The following is a 19,203-nucleotide window of genomic DNA, read 5'->3' on the forward strand; positions in this document are numbered from 1 at the left end:
CTGAAACAGATTCCTGACACTGAAACACTGAGACACGGAAAACAAAGAACTATCTTTGTTTTCCGATTGCTGTGGCGGTCAAAGCCGCAACCTAAATATTGCCGCATTTTTCATGTATGTAGTGCAAACACTTCACGTTGAAACAATTAAACAAAAAATTCTGGAAACTGGGCACACCCACATGGAAGTGGATGCAATGCACAGTGCAAATGAACTGCAGAAGAGAAATGTTCCAATTTTCTCATTGATGGATTGGATGACAGTTTTTAGATTAGCACAATCCTCAAGAAATCGAACGAATGCTAAGCCGTTTGACATACAACAGCCGACATATTCTGATATGTTAGATTTATCTGGTTTATCCAAAAATATTGTTAAAAATCTGAATAAAGATGGGAACGGTCAAACAGTCAAATGGATGAAAATCAAATGCCTAAAATTTGAGAAATCTAATCAATACAATTTACAGTATCGTTGATTATACCGGGCCATATATTAACCCATTCGCTGCGGACCTTTTAATTAATATTTAATTACCACATTCATTTCGCCGCGGAGCATTTAATTACTATTTAATTACCACATTTAAATAACATGCTAATTATATCTAATGGCCACCTGATGGGCAATGCACCAGTTGCGAAAAGTAATAGAAAAGTAAGTAAGTCAGTAAGTAAGAAAAGTCGTAAGTAGAAATTCTATCTTACTCTAACGCATAGTGCAGAGATATAAGTGCAAGAACGTAGTGATCGCGCGGGGGCGGCGCGGCGGCGTCTTGCAAAACTCAAACGTATAACCGTGTGTAAAATGTTCGTAGACAGTGTCTTTTTTGGGGCATAATACACACGGTTATACGTTTGAGTTTCGCAAGACGCCGCCGCGCCGCGCCCGCCAAATGACTACGGCCGAGCACTAAGCGTGCCAAATGCTTACTCACTCGCATTTATGGTTCGTTTTTGTTCAGGCCTTGAGATAACCGCTTTGTGAATGGAATCACTACCGTGTTAATTTGGACCAATAAAAATAACGGAAAAATTTAATGAGTGGAATATGCTACTATAGCCTAGGTATGTGTTTTTTCAATTATATTAAATAAGGTAGTGGGAAATCACATAACAGATTAATAAAGCCTCAATGACATTGAGTTACTTTACAAGTTGCTTGTTGGCGAATTTAAAAGCGGCCGAGTCAGCTAGTGCGATTGTGATGATGACAGACAAAACTTTCCACTCGCTCAAGCCAACAAGCTAGCGAGTTGAAACCGTCATTTTTGGTACTATTTTGACAGGACGTATTGAGTAGTTGGTTTTTTTACCGGAGGTCGCTACTATCACTCTACTGCGTAGACGCAGTAGGCCCACACGCCAGCGTGTAGCGTGTGAAGTTGACCGGCTTTCATCTTTTCTCGGTAGATTGTTTATAATCTGTTTGTTAGCTTGTTTGATGATGACACTGGGCGGGATTCCAAGCAGATTGTAAATTCTCCAACAAGCAGCTTGTAAAGTAGCTCAATGACATTGAGGCTTAAATAGAATTTCGATAAGCTATATCCCAGTACACTACATTTTGATTCAGGATTTTGAATGTGTGAGTGTCCTACGAAAATGAACCACACATAGACGTGCAATAGTGTGTGTTATACACCCATATTGAATGAGCGTCACCGCATAAAATGAGAGCAGTTCTCAGAACGAATGCAAACGCGTATTCTTGATAGGTGTTTAAGTTTATCCCATATTCTTCCACACTCGAGATCGGTGCTTGTTTCTCCACACCCGTTAGGTATTGCAATTCCCATTATTTCTGAGTTCCCTGTGGGAAATAAAAGTCAATATTCTGTAAATAATTTATTGAACACATTTAAAACAACAATATCTTTGATATTCTGTCAAAATTACACTGATTTAGTTTAAACCAAACTCATTCACTTCCATTATAATTAAATAATGAGATTATTAAATACATATGATTATTTTTAACTTAATTCCTATAATAAATTTTGCTCATAGACAATAACTACCTACATATCAAGTTTGCTAATCCAAAAGGCCATAACAGACATTTTAATGAGAGTGAGTTACTTATAGGGGACGAAATAAATAATACATTAAAACATCATTTTGCTATAATAGTGTTGCTTATAATTGTTCCTTACACCCTTTCGGTTTAACACTCTTGATACTATTATTAAGTTCTCTTATAAAATGTAATTATTATAATAAAACCATTATATTTTATAAAACAAATATACTTAAGTCATTCAAAATCTACTTTTGATTCTGTGTGATGTTCACTCTGTATTTTTCTAATTTGTGTTATAATTAATTAAATACATAATCCGAAAGGAACAGCATGTAAGTTCCACAAAATCAAAAGAAGAAAACAACTCTGCTACGTAAAGATACACTTATGATTCAGAATAAATTAGCAATTCTAGTAACAATTATTATAAAATTTCATCTTAATTTACTAACATAAAATTGTACATAATGTATACTTCCAAAAGTTGTTAAGTCTCAATATCATGTTATGGAGTAGTTCCAATTTGTAAGTTTAACATGCCCTCTAAAATCAGACATAATGTTAATTTCTTTGTGCTTTATGTGTATGTTCTATATATCGGATGGCCATGCATATTTTTTATAGCATACATATTTATATATAGACACATATTTGTGTTAACTCTAAATATATAAATAATTATCGACTTAACAACTTTAGGCAGCAACATTATGTACAATGATGTAGGTATATTTTATTATAATTTTTATTTAACATCGGATAAAAAGAGAATAATTCATTATATTCAGATTTATAGCTTATAAGAAAAGCTATAAACCCAACAAAGTTTTATTATTTTCCATTAAGTGGTAAAATTGAATAGATTTTACAAATAATTGAACCTGATATCAATAAAACTTCTTTATATTTTCATACAAGAGAATCACAACCACATTATTTATCAGGCACTGACTATTTTCATTTAAAAAAATGTTAAATATTGGAAAACAACTCTTGGTATGCAAATGGCATTATATATATTATATCATAGTGTATGTATATTATAATGCTCTATATTAGGTACATTTTCATAACAGTAAAAAAAAAATATATCAGGCCTTTCACAATAAATTTAAATCTTTGATTTTTATATATAAACTTTTTACTAGAAAAGCATTTAAAAATCATGCTTCAGTAACACTTGACAAACGACAGTTTCGTGAAATTGAAGTACCTATCTTTTAACATCTACGTAGTTACTTAATGTATTACAATGGGAAGACTCTGATTATATTAATATTATGTAGGCACTATGAATACTTACGGTTATATTGGCAACATTAATAATAAAATAACTAATAAATGTTTAAAACAATATAATTTAGATCATTCATGCCAACATAGTAATACGATATTTTAACACTAACGATTAAATTATTTAATGAGAAAATAAATATTTAATTAAACTCTTATTTTATAATATTAATTAACATTAAATATATATCGGTAGGTATTGTATGACTAGCACATTAATGGTTATTTTTATTTTATAGGATATAAAAGCAAAATATATGGAAGATATTGTAATAATTAACGTTTCATCAATAATAAATATACAGAAATCAATATACAATCAAACAGTAAATATAATTTAATATAGCATTTTAAAATTAAATTTATAGTAGGTTATTAGACCGTTTAAATATTTAGATGCTAAACGACTTATGTCAATTATGCAGTGTGTATAATGTAAGCCGTTAGCATCTAATATTATATAAATGGTTAGTTGTGGCACTGTGACACAACGGAATCTGTAACACACGAGGTAATGGTGCTAAATTCAAAATGAGTTTTATTCCACTCTCACTATCTTACACAACAATCATGGTAAAAGATAATATATAACAAATAATTTCAATACCTACAGCATTACTACAAAAATTGTGTGGACATACGACCATTACACTCTCAGTTACAGATGAATTAAATCATTTTTGGTAATATTTTACAGAAAATGAATACCAATAAATAATAGAATATGTGCTTGTCTTTTTACAAAAGACATGTATCGAGATTTAGTACAAATAATATTTGAGAATATAATATAAAAGTGATAAGTAATTAAGTTAGTGTACTCTATACAAAATTATATTTAAACCAGGACTTGGCGAGTGGCTTAAACATACTCCAAAACACAGCAATTAAAAACTCCAAAACCATCGACGTGAAGATAAATAAATTAATTAAAAATCAGAGAAAGGCACAGCGTTATGAGTGCCAATGTCGTCGAATGTGATGGGACGGTAGTAATCCTTCACCTCACCCCATCCGCGAGCCGCAGTGTTGTAATTCTTCCCTCCCCAAAGATTCTGTCTCGTAGAGTCCATCAGTGGGCTGCAGGTGTTGTTCAAGTTAGTCTGGGGAAGCGGAGATAGCAGAAGTGTGTGTTGGGTTTCGATAGGAGATATCGAGGGGAAAGGTTCCATTTTTGGTAGGGTATTGGTTGGACGCAGAGGGGGTACGCTGGGACCAGAATTGGTTCGGGGGTAGGTGGTGTATTTTTGTGGTGGGTAGTTTTTCTTAGGCACTGTAGAGTTGGGCGGGCGGTATAGAGTGTCGTGGTTACTGCTTGGCGTGGGAGTGGCGCATGTGTTTGAGGTGTTTCGGCCTGGAATAAAGGAAATGTACATATTATAATTATTTATCTATAGTTTCTCTTTTCTCTTCAGAATTTATACAACTTCAACGCAGAGAGATCGAATTAAAACTATGATGAAATCGTTGAGGCAAGTTTCAGTTTATCCTAAGTGCCATTTTTTTTATGCAATAAGCAATGAGTTTCTTCTTTTCTCTTCTTAGTTTGCATGAACATTAATAGACCAGGAATCACATTTTGTTTTGTGCCACTTTCATATTTTTATTTAAAGAGATACAGGAAAGTGAGTATAGCAAGAAAAAGTACATTAAAGGCGCTTCACACATACAAATTCGTCTCATCTGAGACACAGTCATAAATCAAACCAAATAGGAATGTTGCAACTGTCGTGGGCGCTTATAGCTATGCGACAGTGGTGCGCCGCAATCTTTTGAAACGTCAACAAAAATTCAAACCGGTAGGAGTAGGAATTATGGTGACTGACAAGTCTAACAGTTAGATTAGAAATGACCGACTCGTAGTGTCTGCGTATGCGTAACCACAACACCGAAGACATTTGACATGCGGTCCATGTCAGGTGAAATTTATTGCTAGTCATTGATGTATGAATTTAGTGGAACACAAACCTTTTCCTTCGTGCACCCACTTGACGGATCGCTTCTTCCTATTGGTGTACATAGACTGTCCTCGGCTCATTTGGTTGGCTGGTTCGCTCAAACTGGTGCTTATCTTTTTAGCCAGTTCAATCTGATCCTTAACTGTTGGATGTAGACCGGTAGCGTAAAACGCCGATGATGCAAATGCACTTTCTGGAATGAGAGAATACGTTCATTAAATATTTTAATAAAAGACTATTTTAAAATCAACAGTAGTGAAGACTCTACATTGTATATTTGACATTTATCTTAACAAAATAGTTTTCAATGTAAATATTCTATTAAAAATAATATCAAGGTGTCAGAAATAATGCAGATTAATTATTGATTAATTTAATTTTTTTTTTGTACTTCACTTTTACTTTACTTTACTTTCCCTTTGAGGCAGACGAAACCGGTCCAAATTTATTAAATAAAAAAATAAAGAAAAGTACAAAAAAAAATCCGTTTTATTAATTTAATCAATAATACAATGCAGTTCTACCATGTATTGATAGTTAATACAATAAAAGCAGATTAATTAGTTTTTATATCCATGTATGGCGTGAATATGTGGATAAGTCTAAACACATCAATTTTCAGGGCACCTATTTGTAAGGTTAATATTCTGTGGTAAATCAGATTACTTATATGTTTTTGGATGATTTTAAATTTTAGTAAAATGCATGTAACCGACCATATCCGATCCTAATGAGATCATATGGGTCTCCACAAAGTGGAGGTTTGTATTAACCCTTTGTTGCCCAGTGGTTTCACTATTACCCACTATTATTTTTGTGCTGCCATTGCCATCTAGTTTTGAGTAGCCACATTTTTTACAATGATAAACTATACAGTCATCTATGTATTAAAAATAAAGTTCACAATCTAAAAACCGTTACAACAGATTTATACCAAAATGATTGTACCGAAGTTAGATATTTTGAGTGCTGTCACATGAGAGATTTCAATCAAAATTACACTATTTTTAAAACATCAAAATATTGCCTGGTGAGTCTTTCTAAGTATTGTTTATATTATGTAATCGTAATATAAAGTATAATTCATTAAAAGTCCTTTCATTTTATAATAATAATTTTATTATGTTAAATTATATACAATTATTTTCTATTCTGAATTTCTGTTTTTTTGTTCTAGTTGCCTAGTGGTTAATACGTATAACCACCCTAAAAACTATACGTAAAAAAAATTAAAAAATATAATTTTTATTTATAATAAATACAGTCATGTAATTATAAAACCGTTTTTAATTTTCGTTTATTTGAACAATTTGAGGTCTTGGGCCGCAAGGGGTTAACAGATTTTGATTTTTACGAGACATGGATATCAGCCACTTGCTCAACATATTAGGTTCATACTCTGACTTATACACAAATTGAAAAAAAAAATACCTATGTGTATTTTCCAGACCCAGAATTTGACCCATGACACTATAGGCCAACGCTTAAGCCGCGCGGCCATCGTGGGACTGTTGCATGCATGTAAATTCTCAATAAACTAAAATTTAAAAACATTCCTGATTTACTACTGAAAACGAACCTTACAAATAGCTGCCCTGAGAGTTGATGTTTTTAGACTTATCAACATAATCACGCTATACACGGATATATTATAATAATATATGTTACTAATTGACCAGGCTGTTCCTGTCAATTGTATGAAATTAGTAGATATTTGAATTTAAATTTTGTATGCAAATTAATGCCATCACCTAGTTCTAGTAGACAATTACCTAACAAAGCAGACATCGTTAGAATTTGACACTTCTAAAGCACCCTTTCAGCAATTATGTTATTGGTTTTGAGCAGTGTTAAGTATTTCACTTACCTTGTGCAGGCCTTGCGTTAGAGCGTGGCATGGAAATAAGTAATAATAAGAAGCCAATAAAAAAACATGGTCACGGATGGTAATTTAATTAGTAAATTTCTGGTGGAATAAAATTGAAAACTCACTATTTTTTTTAATGATATTATCTTCAGCATCAGGCGCGGGCGTGAAAATCTTATTGAGGTCAATTTCTTTGTCTCCGACTGTGAGGGGCGATCTCGAATCTCCAAATTCTTCCTGGAAACACATTCAACATAATTAGAAACATAGTTTATTACTATATTAAATATTCTATTAGTACTCACTAATAATAGTTTCGAATTTTTCAATAGGATTATAAACATTACTTACAAAAAACTAGTAAAAAAAGAATTTCACTTGAATACTTCAAAATAAATAAATCTGAGATATCTATAGTCCTATGAGTATCAAGGTAATTTTTTTCCCATATTACATATTGGGAAAAAATATTTATTAAATAACATTGTTATATTGAATATAAAATAATACCCCCTTTACACGTGCATGGATTTACTGCTGACAGTAAGTAATATCGCGGCCATAACAATAAAATGTATGTGTAAATATGTATTATCCAGCAGTTGCAAGATTGCATGCATGAATCAAAAAAGTTCGGAAGCTTCTGAATTTTCATGCGACACTGGGGATTTTTTCGATCTGAACATGCGCAGTAGAACGATAGTGGCAAACCTGCCAGCAAAAAAACAAACTACACTACGGCTGATTTTTACGACCTGTCAAATAGTACCATAAAATGACAACATCGCATCTCGCTTTCTCTTGAAGAATGAGATTGGAGAGACAGTCAGCACTTTTACATGCAAACAGTTATTGTCACGATAGTTTAAAATACGTTCTATTGCTGCCAGTAAATCCATGACATGTACAGGCGCTATAAGTATTTCTAGTAATTTAGCGCCTGTACACGAGCATGGATTTTCAGCGTGTATTTTAAACTATCACGATGATAACTGCTTACACGTAAAAGTGCTGATTATATCAAGAGTAAGCAAGACACGAGTTGTCATTGTATGGTACTATCTGACAGGTCGTGAAAATCGGTTAACCTCAAAATGAGTATAGTTCGTTTTTTTGCCGGCAGGTTCATCACTATCGTTCTACTGCGCAGGCGCAGATATCACACAATCTAATTGTCGCGTGAAAATTCAGAAGCTTCTGAACTTTTTTGATCCATGCATGCAATCTTGCAGTTTGCATGATAATACATTACACATGCATTTTTTTTGTTATGGCCGCGATAATACGTACTGTCAACAGTAAATCCATGCATGTGTAAATGGGGTAATATCCTTATTACTTACAATTTGAAGATATTCTCATTGATATAATCTATACTACTATGTCATAATGGACAAGTATATTTACAAATGAATAAATTATGTATGTTTATACAATATTATTTCGTGAAATGTATTTGGTATATTGTGATTGCTTTGTATAGTAGAAAAATGTTCTCCTAGTGTTGGTACATAATAGTAGCAAATACTCGATACTCAACGGATATTTAAAGTTTGTTTTTATAAAAAATAAAAATAATATAAACGTGAGAATAGCGCAAAATGATGTATTATTCCATTTGAAAGTAGTGAAATTACATCATGAGAGACTAATGATATCTTTATATAAAATTATTAAGTTTATAATCGTAGATTATTTTTGTATGAACACAGGTGATTAGGAATGCACTTTTCTATACAAAAATAATATTTAGAATAAAATAAACATACTCAGTTTAATTTTACTGAACATAAAAGGTAATTAAATAGTATTAAACTATCCATTAATAATAATTAAAAAACTTGGTGAATAAATTTTTAAAAATGTTGACAGCAATGAAAATTGCAAAGCATGGAATAAATTTATGGGATCCCTTTCAGATTTTAAAATGTTATGTCGTAAGAAGAATTACATTTTTGAAGAATCGTTTTATGCTAGGACTGACATATTTCATTTTTTTGGTATTTTGCCAGCTCCTGAAACCTGTCACCTGGGTGGTGTGCACCCCCAACACCCCCGCTTTGCGTGATACTGCATACTTTGTACCACAGGTATATTATAATACATTGATCACTGCTATACAATAAGTGAAGCAACTGAGTGAATGTGAACATATTTTTCAAAAATTTTTTACATCATCGCCATCTATGAATTATTATTCAAATAATATTACAAACATCTTTTCATAATAATTATGGGTAGACGACCAAAGAAATAACAAATTAATTACAATAGACAATTTAATCTAATGATGTGCTTTTCAACGATTAAAATCCAGTTGCACTTAAATTGAAAACACTTAAACTTATTAAACGTTTTATCCAGCTTGAGAAACGACAAACAAGATCAAACATTTTATACTGTTCTTTATGCTTTTAAAATTTGTATAAATTATGTGTAATATGCTTTGTAAATTTTGGAAACCTGAATACAGTAATTTTTTCTCTCGACAATGATATATATTTTTTGTACTCTAAAGTTATTCTAATATGTGGTGACCGCACTCCTACAAGTATCATAAGATATTTCAAAATATAGTTAAGTATTGCGGCAAGCCCCACATATGTGATTAACTTGCTATATCAACGAATTCATGAATGTCATTGCGTTTAGTATTATAGAAATTGCAATTACTTATTACACTTTTACTATCATCTCAAAAAGGCCATTTCTTCCGGTTAAGACAAAGATAAAATAATGAATTCTATAATATAATCATTTCTCTCTGCTCGTCTGAGGGTTAAATAAAGTTGACGTATATACATAGTTATAATATTTTATACTACCCTCCTTAATGATGAAGCTATACGTTGAGTAATCATTAGCGAGCCGTAACTGTAACCGTTGCAGATGCAATAATATCTAGTATGAACGCCAAACAATTAGTTTGCGAGCTTGCCGCGAGCAGCTCGAGACGCGCTCATAGCGATCCGTCGTTTGTCAGTGTTTGTGATCAATCAAAAGGAGGCTCGAAGTCGCTCGTGGACGTAGAAACTTATAATTACTCCCCTTGTAGTACGTACTTGGATATAAATTTAATATAGATTTGGTTTGATGTATTTTTCAGAAAATAAATATAGCTAATATATTACCATAATCTTTCAATCCATCGATGATTGCTTGATAGACTTCCGGGACAATAGTGCTGATGGCCTTTTTAGATATGCGAAAAAGATACTGCAAACTTGTGAAATAATCCCCAGAAGCCGAATATCCTAAGGATACCGCTAATCTATCTTGCACTGATACTGCTTCTCGAAATCTAGTGTTTCTTCTCTCAATCTTAGATCCAATCAAATTAATTACATACTCAAAATCTGTACGTCTCATTCGTGTGAAATTCTTGTAATGACCACCGATATGTTGATATTTTAAAACTGAAAATAAGAAGAACTGTTTCTTCTTTTGTACAATATGTTGTGACTCCACGACGGTTGTCTTTATCAAGTAAAAAGTCTATAAAAATATACGCTGCATTAGCATTACATCAATTTGTACATATTATTTCAGTTCAGATTAAACTCTGCGGATACGGCATCGGTTACATGCAGACTATTGACGTGTCCACATCTATAGTTGGTTACAGTATCTACAACGGTTACAGTTACTCGCTAATGAGTACCTGGTTTAAGATGATAAAATGTCGCGTTAAAAGAACTTTAGATTTATTACATATTAAAGATATTTCATGAGACAGGCTGCCAAGTACCATATTATACCTTCTGGTTCATCTAATATTATCGAAGTATCGAATGGTAATCCAAATTTGGATTTCTAAGAACGATCCGGTCAACGAAAGATGAATCACCTCATCAGATACAAGTGACGCATTGCCCTTTCAGATGAATCTATTTTGGTATCAAACCGTCTGGCGAACTTATGATTTCAAAATAGCTATTATATCCACTTGGTATTAATTTAATTAATAGTAACATAGCTTAAGTTGTGAGTTACCTACATGTGACACATGGCTGCATTCATAGTTGTTTGTCGTAATTTGTCATAAAATAGTACAGTGTAATTTTTGATTGTATTGTGTGAAAGACAAATGGTAAATGTTTGTGGTTTTTTTAAACATAAAAGTTATGTTGCAGGCTCATTATTAAAAAGCTATTAATACCTACTACTAACTAATGACATTAACCAAATTATTATTATAAACTTTAAGTATGGAAATATATGAATACAACCTTAACATATATGACAAAATAACATTCATTTATCTTCAAGGCAATTCAGATAAGTAAAATCAAGATTATATTTATTTTAAAAAATACACAACAAACATAACAATATTTTTTATGGGCGCCTTTTTATACAGAATGAATATTGAATGATCGATATTGATAGATTATGGGTTGTAATTCTGAATATTGTGTTCCTACTTTATTAGAATAAATTTGTACCTAGTAGTCTTTCATTAAAATTTAGGACCAATTAGTAATATTAAAATTTATTAAATTACCCAACCACCATTTTATCAGTGGTAGCGGATATCATGGATAGTGAATACATGTATTATTAAATTTGGTACTAGGATTACCAGTGTCTCGCATTATGTTATTTTCTTACTCCCGTCTCAACATTTGAGGTTAAAAAGTACCTTTTATAAATGTCAAGAAATGTCGAAGAAAATAGTTTTAGATAGGTACACAACAAACCACTATCTTCAATAATCATTATGAATAGTTGAAATATTTGTATTTATATTTAAAAAAAATTATTAAAAGAATATTGCATATAACTGTGTTGTTTTCAGATGATAATAATATGTAATATAAGTACCTACTTATACCTTTTAAGAGCAATACAGGGTGTAATAAAATATTCTGGATGTCATTTAATATATAACTTCAAATGTTAATGCAAGAAAAATCAATAATCTATTTCTATTTCTGGAAAATTAATCTCCTCATACAGGAAATACATATCATATTATTATATATTTCATAATCATGGAGTTATCGTATTATCTAATAAAGACTGTCGGATTTGACACGTCATTATTATTACCTACAAAAACATTATGAGAAAGTTTTTTTTTATGTGCATCAGACATTTGGCATCCGTCCTAAATCACAAACGTGAAACAGAATGCTAGAAAAATAACTAATCTCTTTGAAATATATAAGAATGTTAACACAGAAAATGAGTCACAAAGATGTTATATGTCAATATGAAACAATTAATTTTATGAATACATAAAAAATTATTAATAATGTATTCATGTATATCTTCCTATTACACAAATTGTTCAATAGCTATTAAAATTTTAAGTTATATTTTTTTACAAGTGCCCTACACTCTGGGAAGTGTCACTTGAAAACATGGTTGAACAATGAGAATATGATTGTGTTCTACTCTATTGGTAGATATATACAAAATGGATGATTATAAAAAATGAGATATAAATTATTATTATCAAAAGCGCGTCAAAAGTATTTTTTACAGTCTTTCTTTTAAATATAAAAATCATAGAAATTAATGAGCAGTTCAAATATAGGAAACTCACTAAGAATACTGACACGTAATGTAAGTATATTTTATACTTTTGAGTTTAATATAGTTTTTGTCATAAGTATTCACCAATGTGACATTTAATGTCATGTTCAATGCACCAGATATTCAATAATTTGTATTCTATAATAGATTAGCTTGAGACAAACGAATTTTTGAAACGCTTGTGATTACAATATGTTGAAAACACAAAATACGAACACGATTCTGAATCAATTGTAACCTGCAAGACATTGGCGACAACATTTCATGATCGTTTTAATCTCACAAAGCAATGATTTGTTATTTAAATAAAAAGAAAATGGTAAGCCCCGTAGAATTATTATTATATTTTCGACATTTCACCTAGAGTGGGTAATTCTGACACATTTAACGATTATTGCATACCTATATTATTAATTAACAACGTCTAAGAATAAAAACTATTCATTGATAATTTTTCACTTATATCCCTTGAATACAATCTGAATTAAGGCTTGCATTCTGATTACCAACATTTGGAATAACAGTATAGGTGAGGTAAAGGTAGGCTGAGAAGATCTAATATACGTACATACTAAACTTTGTCAGTCATACTTATTTATTTTATTTGAACTAAGAATACAAATTGCAGATGTTGGTTAGTTTTTAAAATTCAATAAACCCTGCCCAACCAAATCATAAACAAATAAGTATGACTGACAAAGTTTAGTGTGTACCTACTAGTTTTGTCGGTTCTCCACAGCCTACCTCCACCCTTCGCCACTGGTTTACTAAGCTTTGATAACAGGTCGTTGCGTCGGACAATAAAAGTACGTTGGCATGCCTTGATCACATATGAGAGTATACCATGCAGCCTCTCATAACATCTAAAGTGAGAATGAGACGTTAGACCTAGGTCAGCCATGCGTTTAGGATCTTAAACCTGGCCTGCTTTTTGCCCAAGCCAACCGAAGGTCACCAAATATCAATAACAGTTTACAGTGAAGTTACGGGATGCTGGCATAGAGTAGATATTAAAAGATTGCGGAGTGACAAACATTTTACTCCGTATGCTCCATTTAGAAAGCGAACATGGATAATGATGAAGACAATAATCAATCAAATGATATTTTGAAGAATATAATAAAAAATAAGTACCACGGTATTCATTTAACTAAACAGCTAAAAATGAGAGAAGATTGTCGAAAACCCGGGATTGTTAGAGACGCCGCATGGTGTCTATAATATACTCTATTGGTGGTTGATTATGGTATTTATATATATATATTATATATATATTTATAGATATTGGTGGTGTTTTATATTTTATAATATGAAACGTACTTTTGTATAAAATTATGAACTTAAGAACTGTAATAATTATACTAAATCAAAATTCATTTTGAAAACATATAAAATGTAATAAACACACGTGTCAACTAGATATTTGAACACAACATGTTAACCTACTCCTACGTGACACCAATAGCTATTTTTTCTTTTTATCACACATGTCTAAATATTCATGTATATATTATTATTATGTACCTACACGTTTTAAAGTGGATTATTTCACAATAACTTTCTGAAATACCTAAGCACTAACATTCAAATACAATGAATAAACACTGTTATTTTGAGTCATTTACAAAAGTAGAACTTTTGATTCATACAAAATTAACGTAGTCTGATTTTCTGATAGTGCCTCATAAAAACTCTTCTGATTTTTTTTATTATTATGGCAATACTTGTTCTTTAACCTACTTCCATTTGAAGTTAAGTAAACAACATTGTGCTCATCAATATAAGCAAAGCAGTTCCTTTTTTTACTGTTGGTATTGGTGTGTTTATTTTATTCGGTGTGAATCTTGGCTTTGTAATTATCTTAACTGACCTTTTCTACGAGGAATGGTTGTATCCTATTCACTCAACCTATTTCGTTCATATTAGAGCTTGTCCATATATGTCATGTCATAATATGGGGAGAGGGGTTCCGGTGTAATAAGACGATATGTAACGAAGGGGTTGGGGAGGGGGTTGATTAAAATGCGACGTCTCAAAACTGACAAATTATAAATTCTTCTGAGAATCAGTGAAGATATGGCATTATGCTGAAATCGATCATCAAAAATTGTCACATAATTTAGACAGGGAAGTAAAAGATTTTATGATGAAATATGACAATGGAGGAGGGGTGATCAAAAAATAACCAAAAATATGTGACACCATGGATCCCAAGGAACACATTTATGAATTTAATGAAGCTGCCAGATTTTAAGGGTCATCTCATGGATTGAGATAAAATTACTTGGTGGATTACCACTCCACAATAGTATAATAATGATCATATTAATTACTACAAATTGGTTTTTTAGTCGATATTTATTAGAGTATCTATGTTATATTGAATGTAATCAAAATTATCCCACTCTAGCATAGCCTCAAACCAAAAGAAATAGCGGTAAAGCGTGATATGTTCTGCCGTTCACCGCCATCAATGACTATTGCCACGGTTCTCATGACTGACCATTTGCTTTCTGCGAACCTCTGAATAACCTTCGTCGGCGAACTCCGTCATGTAGGCAGTCGGCGATCCATCTCTATCCTTAGGATGGTCGTTCTGCCAACCGTGTTTGGGACAGAAAACGAGATATTTTAATATCTGGTTACGGTTAATACACTACATAAACACATAAATTCTACTATTTATATATATTTAAATAGTTATATTTAATAAATATAATTTTATTTCTAAAGAAATCATGCCATCTGTTGTCGAAAAATTGAACCTTTTATGTAATTTTTTTCACGTAATAAGTAATACATAGGTTATTACTATCATTGGATGCAAATTTAAATTACCATGTGTGTTTATGTATCGAGCATGTCATCAATAAGTATTATAATTTTACTCTTTAATTATTGTATTCAGTAAAAATATTTTATTCTATATAATAAACCAACTGACAACACTACTGTGCTACAAGAGAGTATTTGATCTTACATACCATTAAAAATACAATGAAACATGTTTCATCACAATACATAGATGTGTATACCTACTACATTGTAGTTAACGGCTTTTCTAACAAACTTAATTTTAAAAGTTTAAATATTAGAACATTATTATAAATCATAATGGGGGCATTTTATTATAAAAAGTGAATAGCACATAATAACTATTTTTTTAACCTGCTAACATACTTTCATAATCCAAATGGGTGCGGGTTTGAATCCACTCTGTATCCTAAAGAATATTTATCTGATAGGTATGTTTCTGTTTTGTTTCAAATAAAGTATATTCAATAAGAAAAAGCTACATATTACATTTTAAATTGAGAAAACTTAATAATGTAAAATCATTAGATATTCAAACAGTAAGGTCAAAGTCAATAATGTATATGCATGTATGCTGTCACTTGCCCGGATTGATCTCCTCGTGTGAAATATTTATACAACACAGATTGATGGAAACACGTGTAAACGAATTAAAAATTTTCAAATTTAATAAAAATATCTAATGAAAAAAGATTGATATACAGTAGATATAAGGCCCAGAAAAAAAACTCTATACATATCGTCACCTCAATACTACAACTAGATAACTCTGATTTGGTCATTGTTGGGAAAATGAAATTTAAACTTTAGGTACCTACTTGTTACTATTTAATTACCACATTTAAATAATATGCTAATTATATCGAATGGCCAAATAATGAGGGCACAACAGGTGTGCCGTCCGCGTTGCAAGGATTAAAATAAAAATGGAAAATTGTATGAAAAAATATTGTATATACCTATATTATTTTATTTATTTAATGCATTTATGGTTTTAAAGTTATCTAATATTTTCAACATCATTTTATAGAGAAGGAAATGTAGAATCATATTCAATAGCTAGGTATCTCAAAAACAGTGAAAATCAAGTTATCTAGTTGTGACAATATGAAATATAATATAATTATTCAACATTCACACTAAAATTGAGGCATCTAATAACAAAAACCGATACGTCCATAATTCAAATCGAATAATCAAATTAAATAAAAACAGATTTCAATATTGAATGAATTGAATAATGATAATGTTCGGTCGATATATTATAAGATATTCAGCCGTTTAAACTCAAAGACAAGCAGCATATTAGATAATATTTTTAAATTCAGGCAAAATGCCAGACAATGTGTTCTAATCTTAAAACAATAGTGTTACTTTTTCATATAAACAACATTCCAATACTTTTTTTTAATCGGGTGAAAATTGATCTTGACGATAGATTACTTTGTGATAATTCACAATCAATTGACAACATAAATCACTTCAAATATACCCTACATAACACATTTTGTATTTGTAAATTAGTTAGTATGTACATAGATATCTACATACCATAAATGAAGTAATTAATAATTTATTCATCTTTTGTCCCTAAATGTTATTAGAGGCATCTAGTGATAGAATTATGAAGCATGCAATTAATATAAAAATTACTAACCAGAGGAAATATTACAAATTGCATTTAAAACAAAGTTTATAGTTGTATATTCTGTACGTATGTGGTTTTATTATTTATTCACTACAATTTAACAATTGAAATTCATTTAATAAATTTACTACACTTTGTCAAACATTGCTAAAAATATTGTTGGAAAGAGATTCATTATGGCTCTGTGGGTCTATTCTATACTTATCGAACACTAAATTGATAAATAGTATCAAACTTAGGGTAGGTTTGTATCAAAATATTAGCACTTATTGTAACAATTACACGAAGCCGGTTTTTATTGTTGCAATAAATGCGATATTTTAACAGCAGCAAGATAGGTGCTGTTAAAATATAGCACTTATTGCAACAATAAAAACCGGCTTCGTGTAATTGTTACAATAAGTGCTAATATTTTGATACAAACCTACCCTAAGTTTGATAATATTTTTCACTTTATCACTTTAGCGGTCGATAAGCATAGAATAGAGCCACTGTTTTCTATGTCAATAATTTAGAGTAAAATACATATTTATTTCTTACAATGATTGATGCTTTTGAATTATGTAAAAGATGATCTATACTATCAAGACAACATAGATACATGTCATTTATTAAAATAAGTAATAGTATCCAAATAACAATCATTTCAATAGATCTTTGAATTGAAAAAAAGAAATTGTTCTTAAACAGGTAGGTACGTATAATAGACCTTGTTATTTCTCGATTTTTTTCAGTTCTCATGATATGAGAATAATTATTAAATTACTCGAGATTCTCATTGATAATTTATTGAGAATCTCAAAATTTCTAAAAATGTATATCTCGAGAATTCTCGAGATGAGATATGTCGATCTCAACCTCTATATTGTACGTATCGATTTATAGGTAATATTTCAGCAAACTATAATTAATTCTTTTTTTAACGGTGATCTGGGGAACAACGGATCCTACCGCACTTGAAGGTACTAATTTAAAGGGTACCTTTATATTAGAGTTTATATGAAAATTAAACGTCTGAGAGGTCTTTTTTGCTTCATTTTAATATGTTTAGACTCCATCTCTTTAGAAGAGGGTGGTTTTCCATACATTTTATAATAATGTAATCTTCAATTGATCAATGATAACATTAACATAATGTTCAATGATAAGTAGGTAGGTACTTATAAATATACCACATTACGTGATGATGGATATTTTTGGCACGAAACAAGACATAGCAATACAAAAGGCTTGAATGTGAATAAAGTCAACAATAGCAACCATAACAATAATCACATTAGCCCTGCATAATTACTGCTTACTAGAAGAAATTGCGTCTCCCATATTCATGGTTTAATGTTCCACTATAATATAGTATCTAATAATTGTATATAATATTTATAGTTTTTACAGGACAGTGTCTTTAATTAATTTATATATTATTGTAATAATTAATTGTAATTATTTAAATATTGCGTTAATTTTGCTCTAATAATTTATTGTACTTTTGGAAACATCACGCTGCCTCAGTACAAGGGTATACTATTTGACAAAAACCTGTTAAGAGAAAATGGCTGTCAAAGTTTTTGAATAAAAATAAGAGAGTAATAATTAGATATACTTATAATTATTATGTAAATATCCTAAAAAAATTAACATTTTATCTAAAATTGTAAAGAACAACCTTAAATTCCCTCCCATATTTAAATTAAATCAATTTATTTAATAAAATGTATTGCACTAAAACAATTATACTCCTTTGATATTCATCATACGAATGTATCTGAAATATTATGGTAAAATAAATTTCTACAAAAATAATGCAGTCTTGCCCAGAAACTTCAACAGATTCTCCATATTTTGTAATTCATAAGTCAAAACTGACATTTTGTCAAATAGTGTACCCTTGTACTGGAGGCAGTGATTGTGTAGATAGGATAGGATTAAAAAGACGTAAATGACATAAAAATAAACTAACGCCAATTATTCATCAAAAAATTGCTTTGATTTAGTGTTGTGATTATTAATTAATTCCTTATGAATTTGGCAACATTACAGTAGATCTCGATTCTATTAAATTT

At 30.7% G+C, this 19,203-nt stretch overlaps 1 protein-coding gene across 4 annotated transcripts in view; it reads right to left on the bottom strand.

Annotated features, from left to right (window-relative positions):
• Positions 1–3,898: 3,898 nt before the first annotated feature.
• The window catches only part of LOC147067508 (uncharacterized), a 44,826-nt gene continuing 29,521 nt past the window's right edge, over positions 3,899–19,203 (bottom strand). For 2 of the 4 annotated variants that reach the window (XM_085953618.1, XM_085953619.1), the window contains exons 3-6: positions 15,185–15,277; positions 7,266–7,377; positions 5,284–5,466; positions 3,899–4,669 (exon numbers count right to left, since the gene is read on the bottom strand). In XM_085953618.1, coding sequence (XP_085809744.1) covers positions 4,245–4,669; positions 5,284–5,466; positions 7,266–7,377; positions 15,185–15,277 — 813 coding nt within the window. In that variant the 3' untranslated portion in view covers positions 3,899–4,244. The remainder of the gene's footprint in view (positions 4,670–5,283; positions 5,467–7,265; positions 7,378–15,184; positions 15,278–19,203) is intronic. The other 2 variants (XM_085953620.1, XM_085953621.1) reach the window with 1 other exon arrangement.

The sequence above is a fragment of the Rhyacophila brunnea genome, unplaced genomic scaffold (assembly GCF_057557595.1).
Source record: "Rhyacophila brunnea isolate RB1 unplaced genomic scaffold, BYU_Rbru_1.0 scaffold_4, whole genome shotgun sequence".
Classification (NCBI taxonomy): Eukaryota; Metazoa; Arthropoda; class Insecta; order Trichoptera; family Rhyacophilidae; genus Rhyacophila; species Rhyacophila brunnea.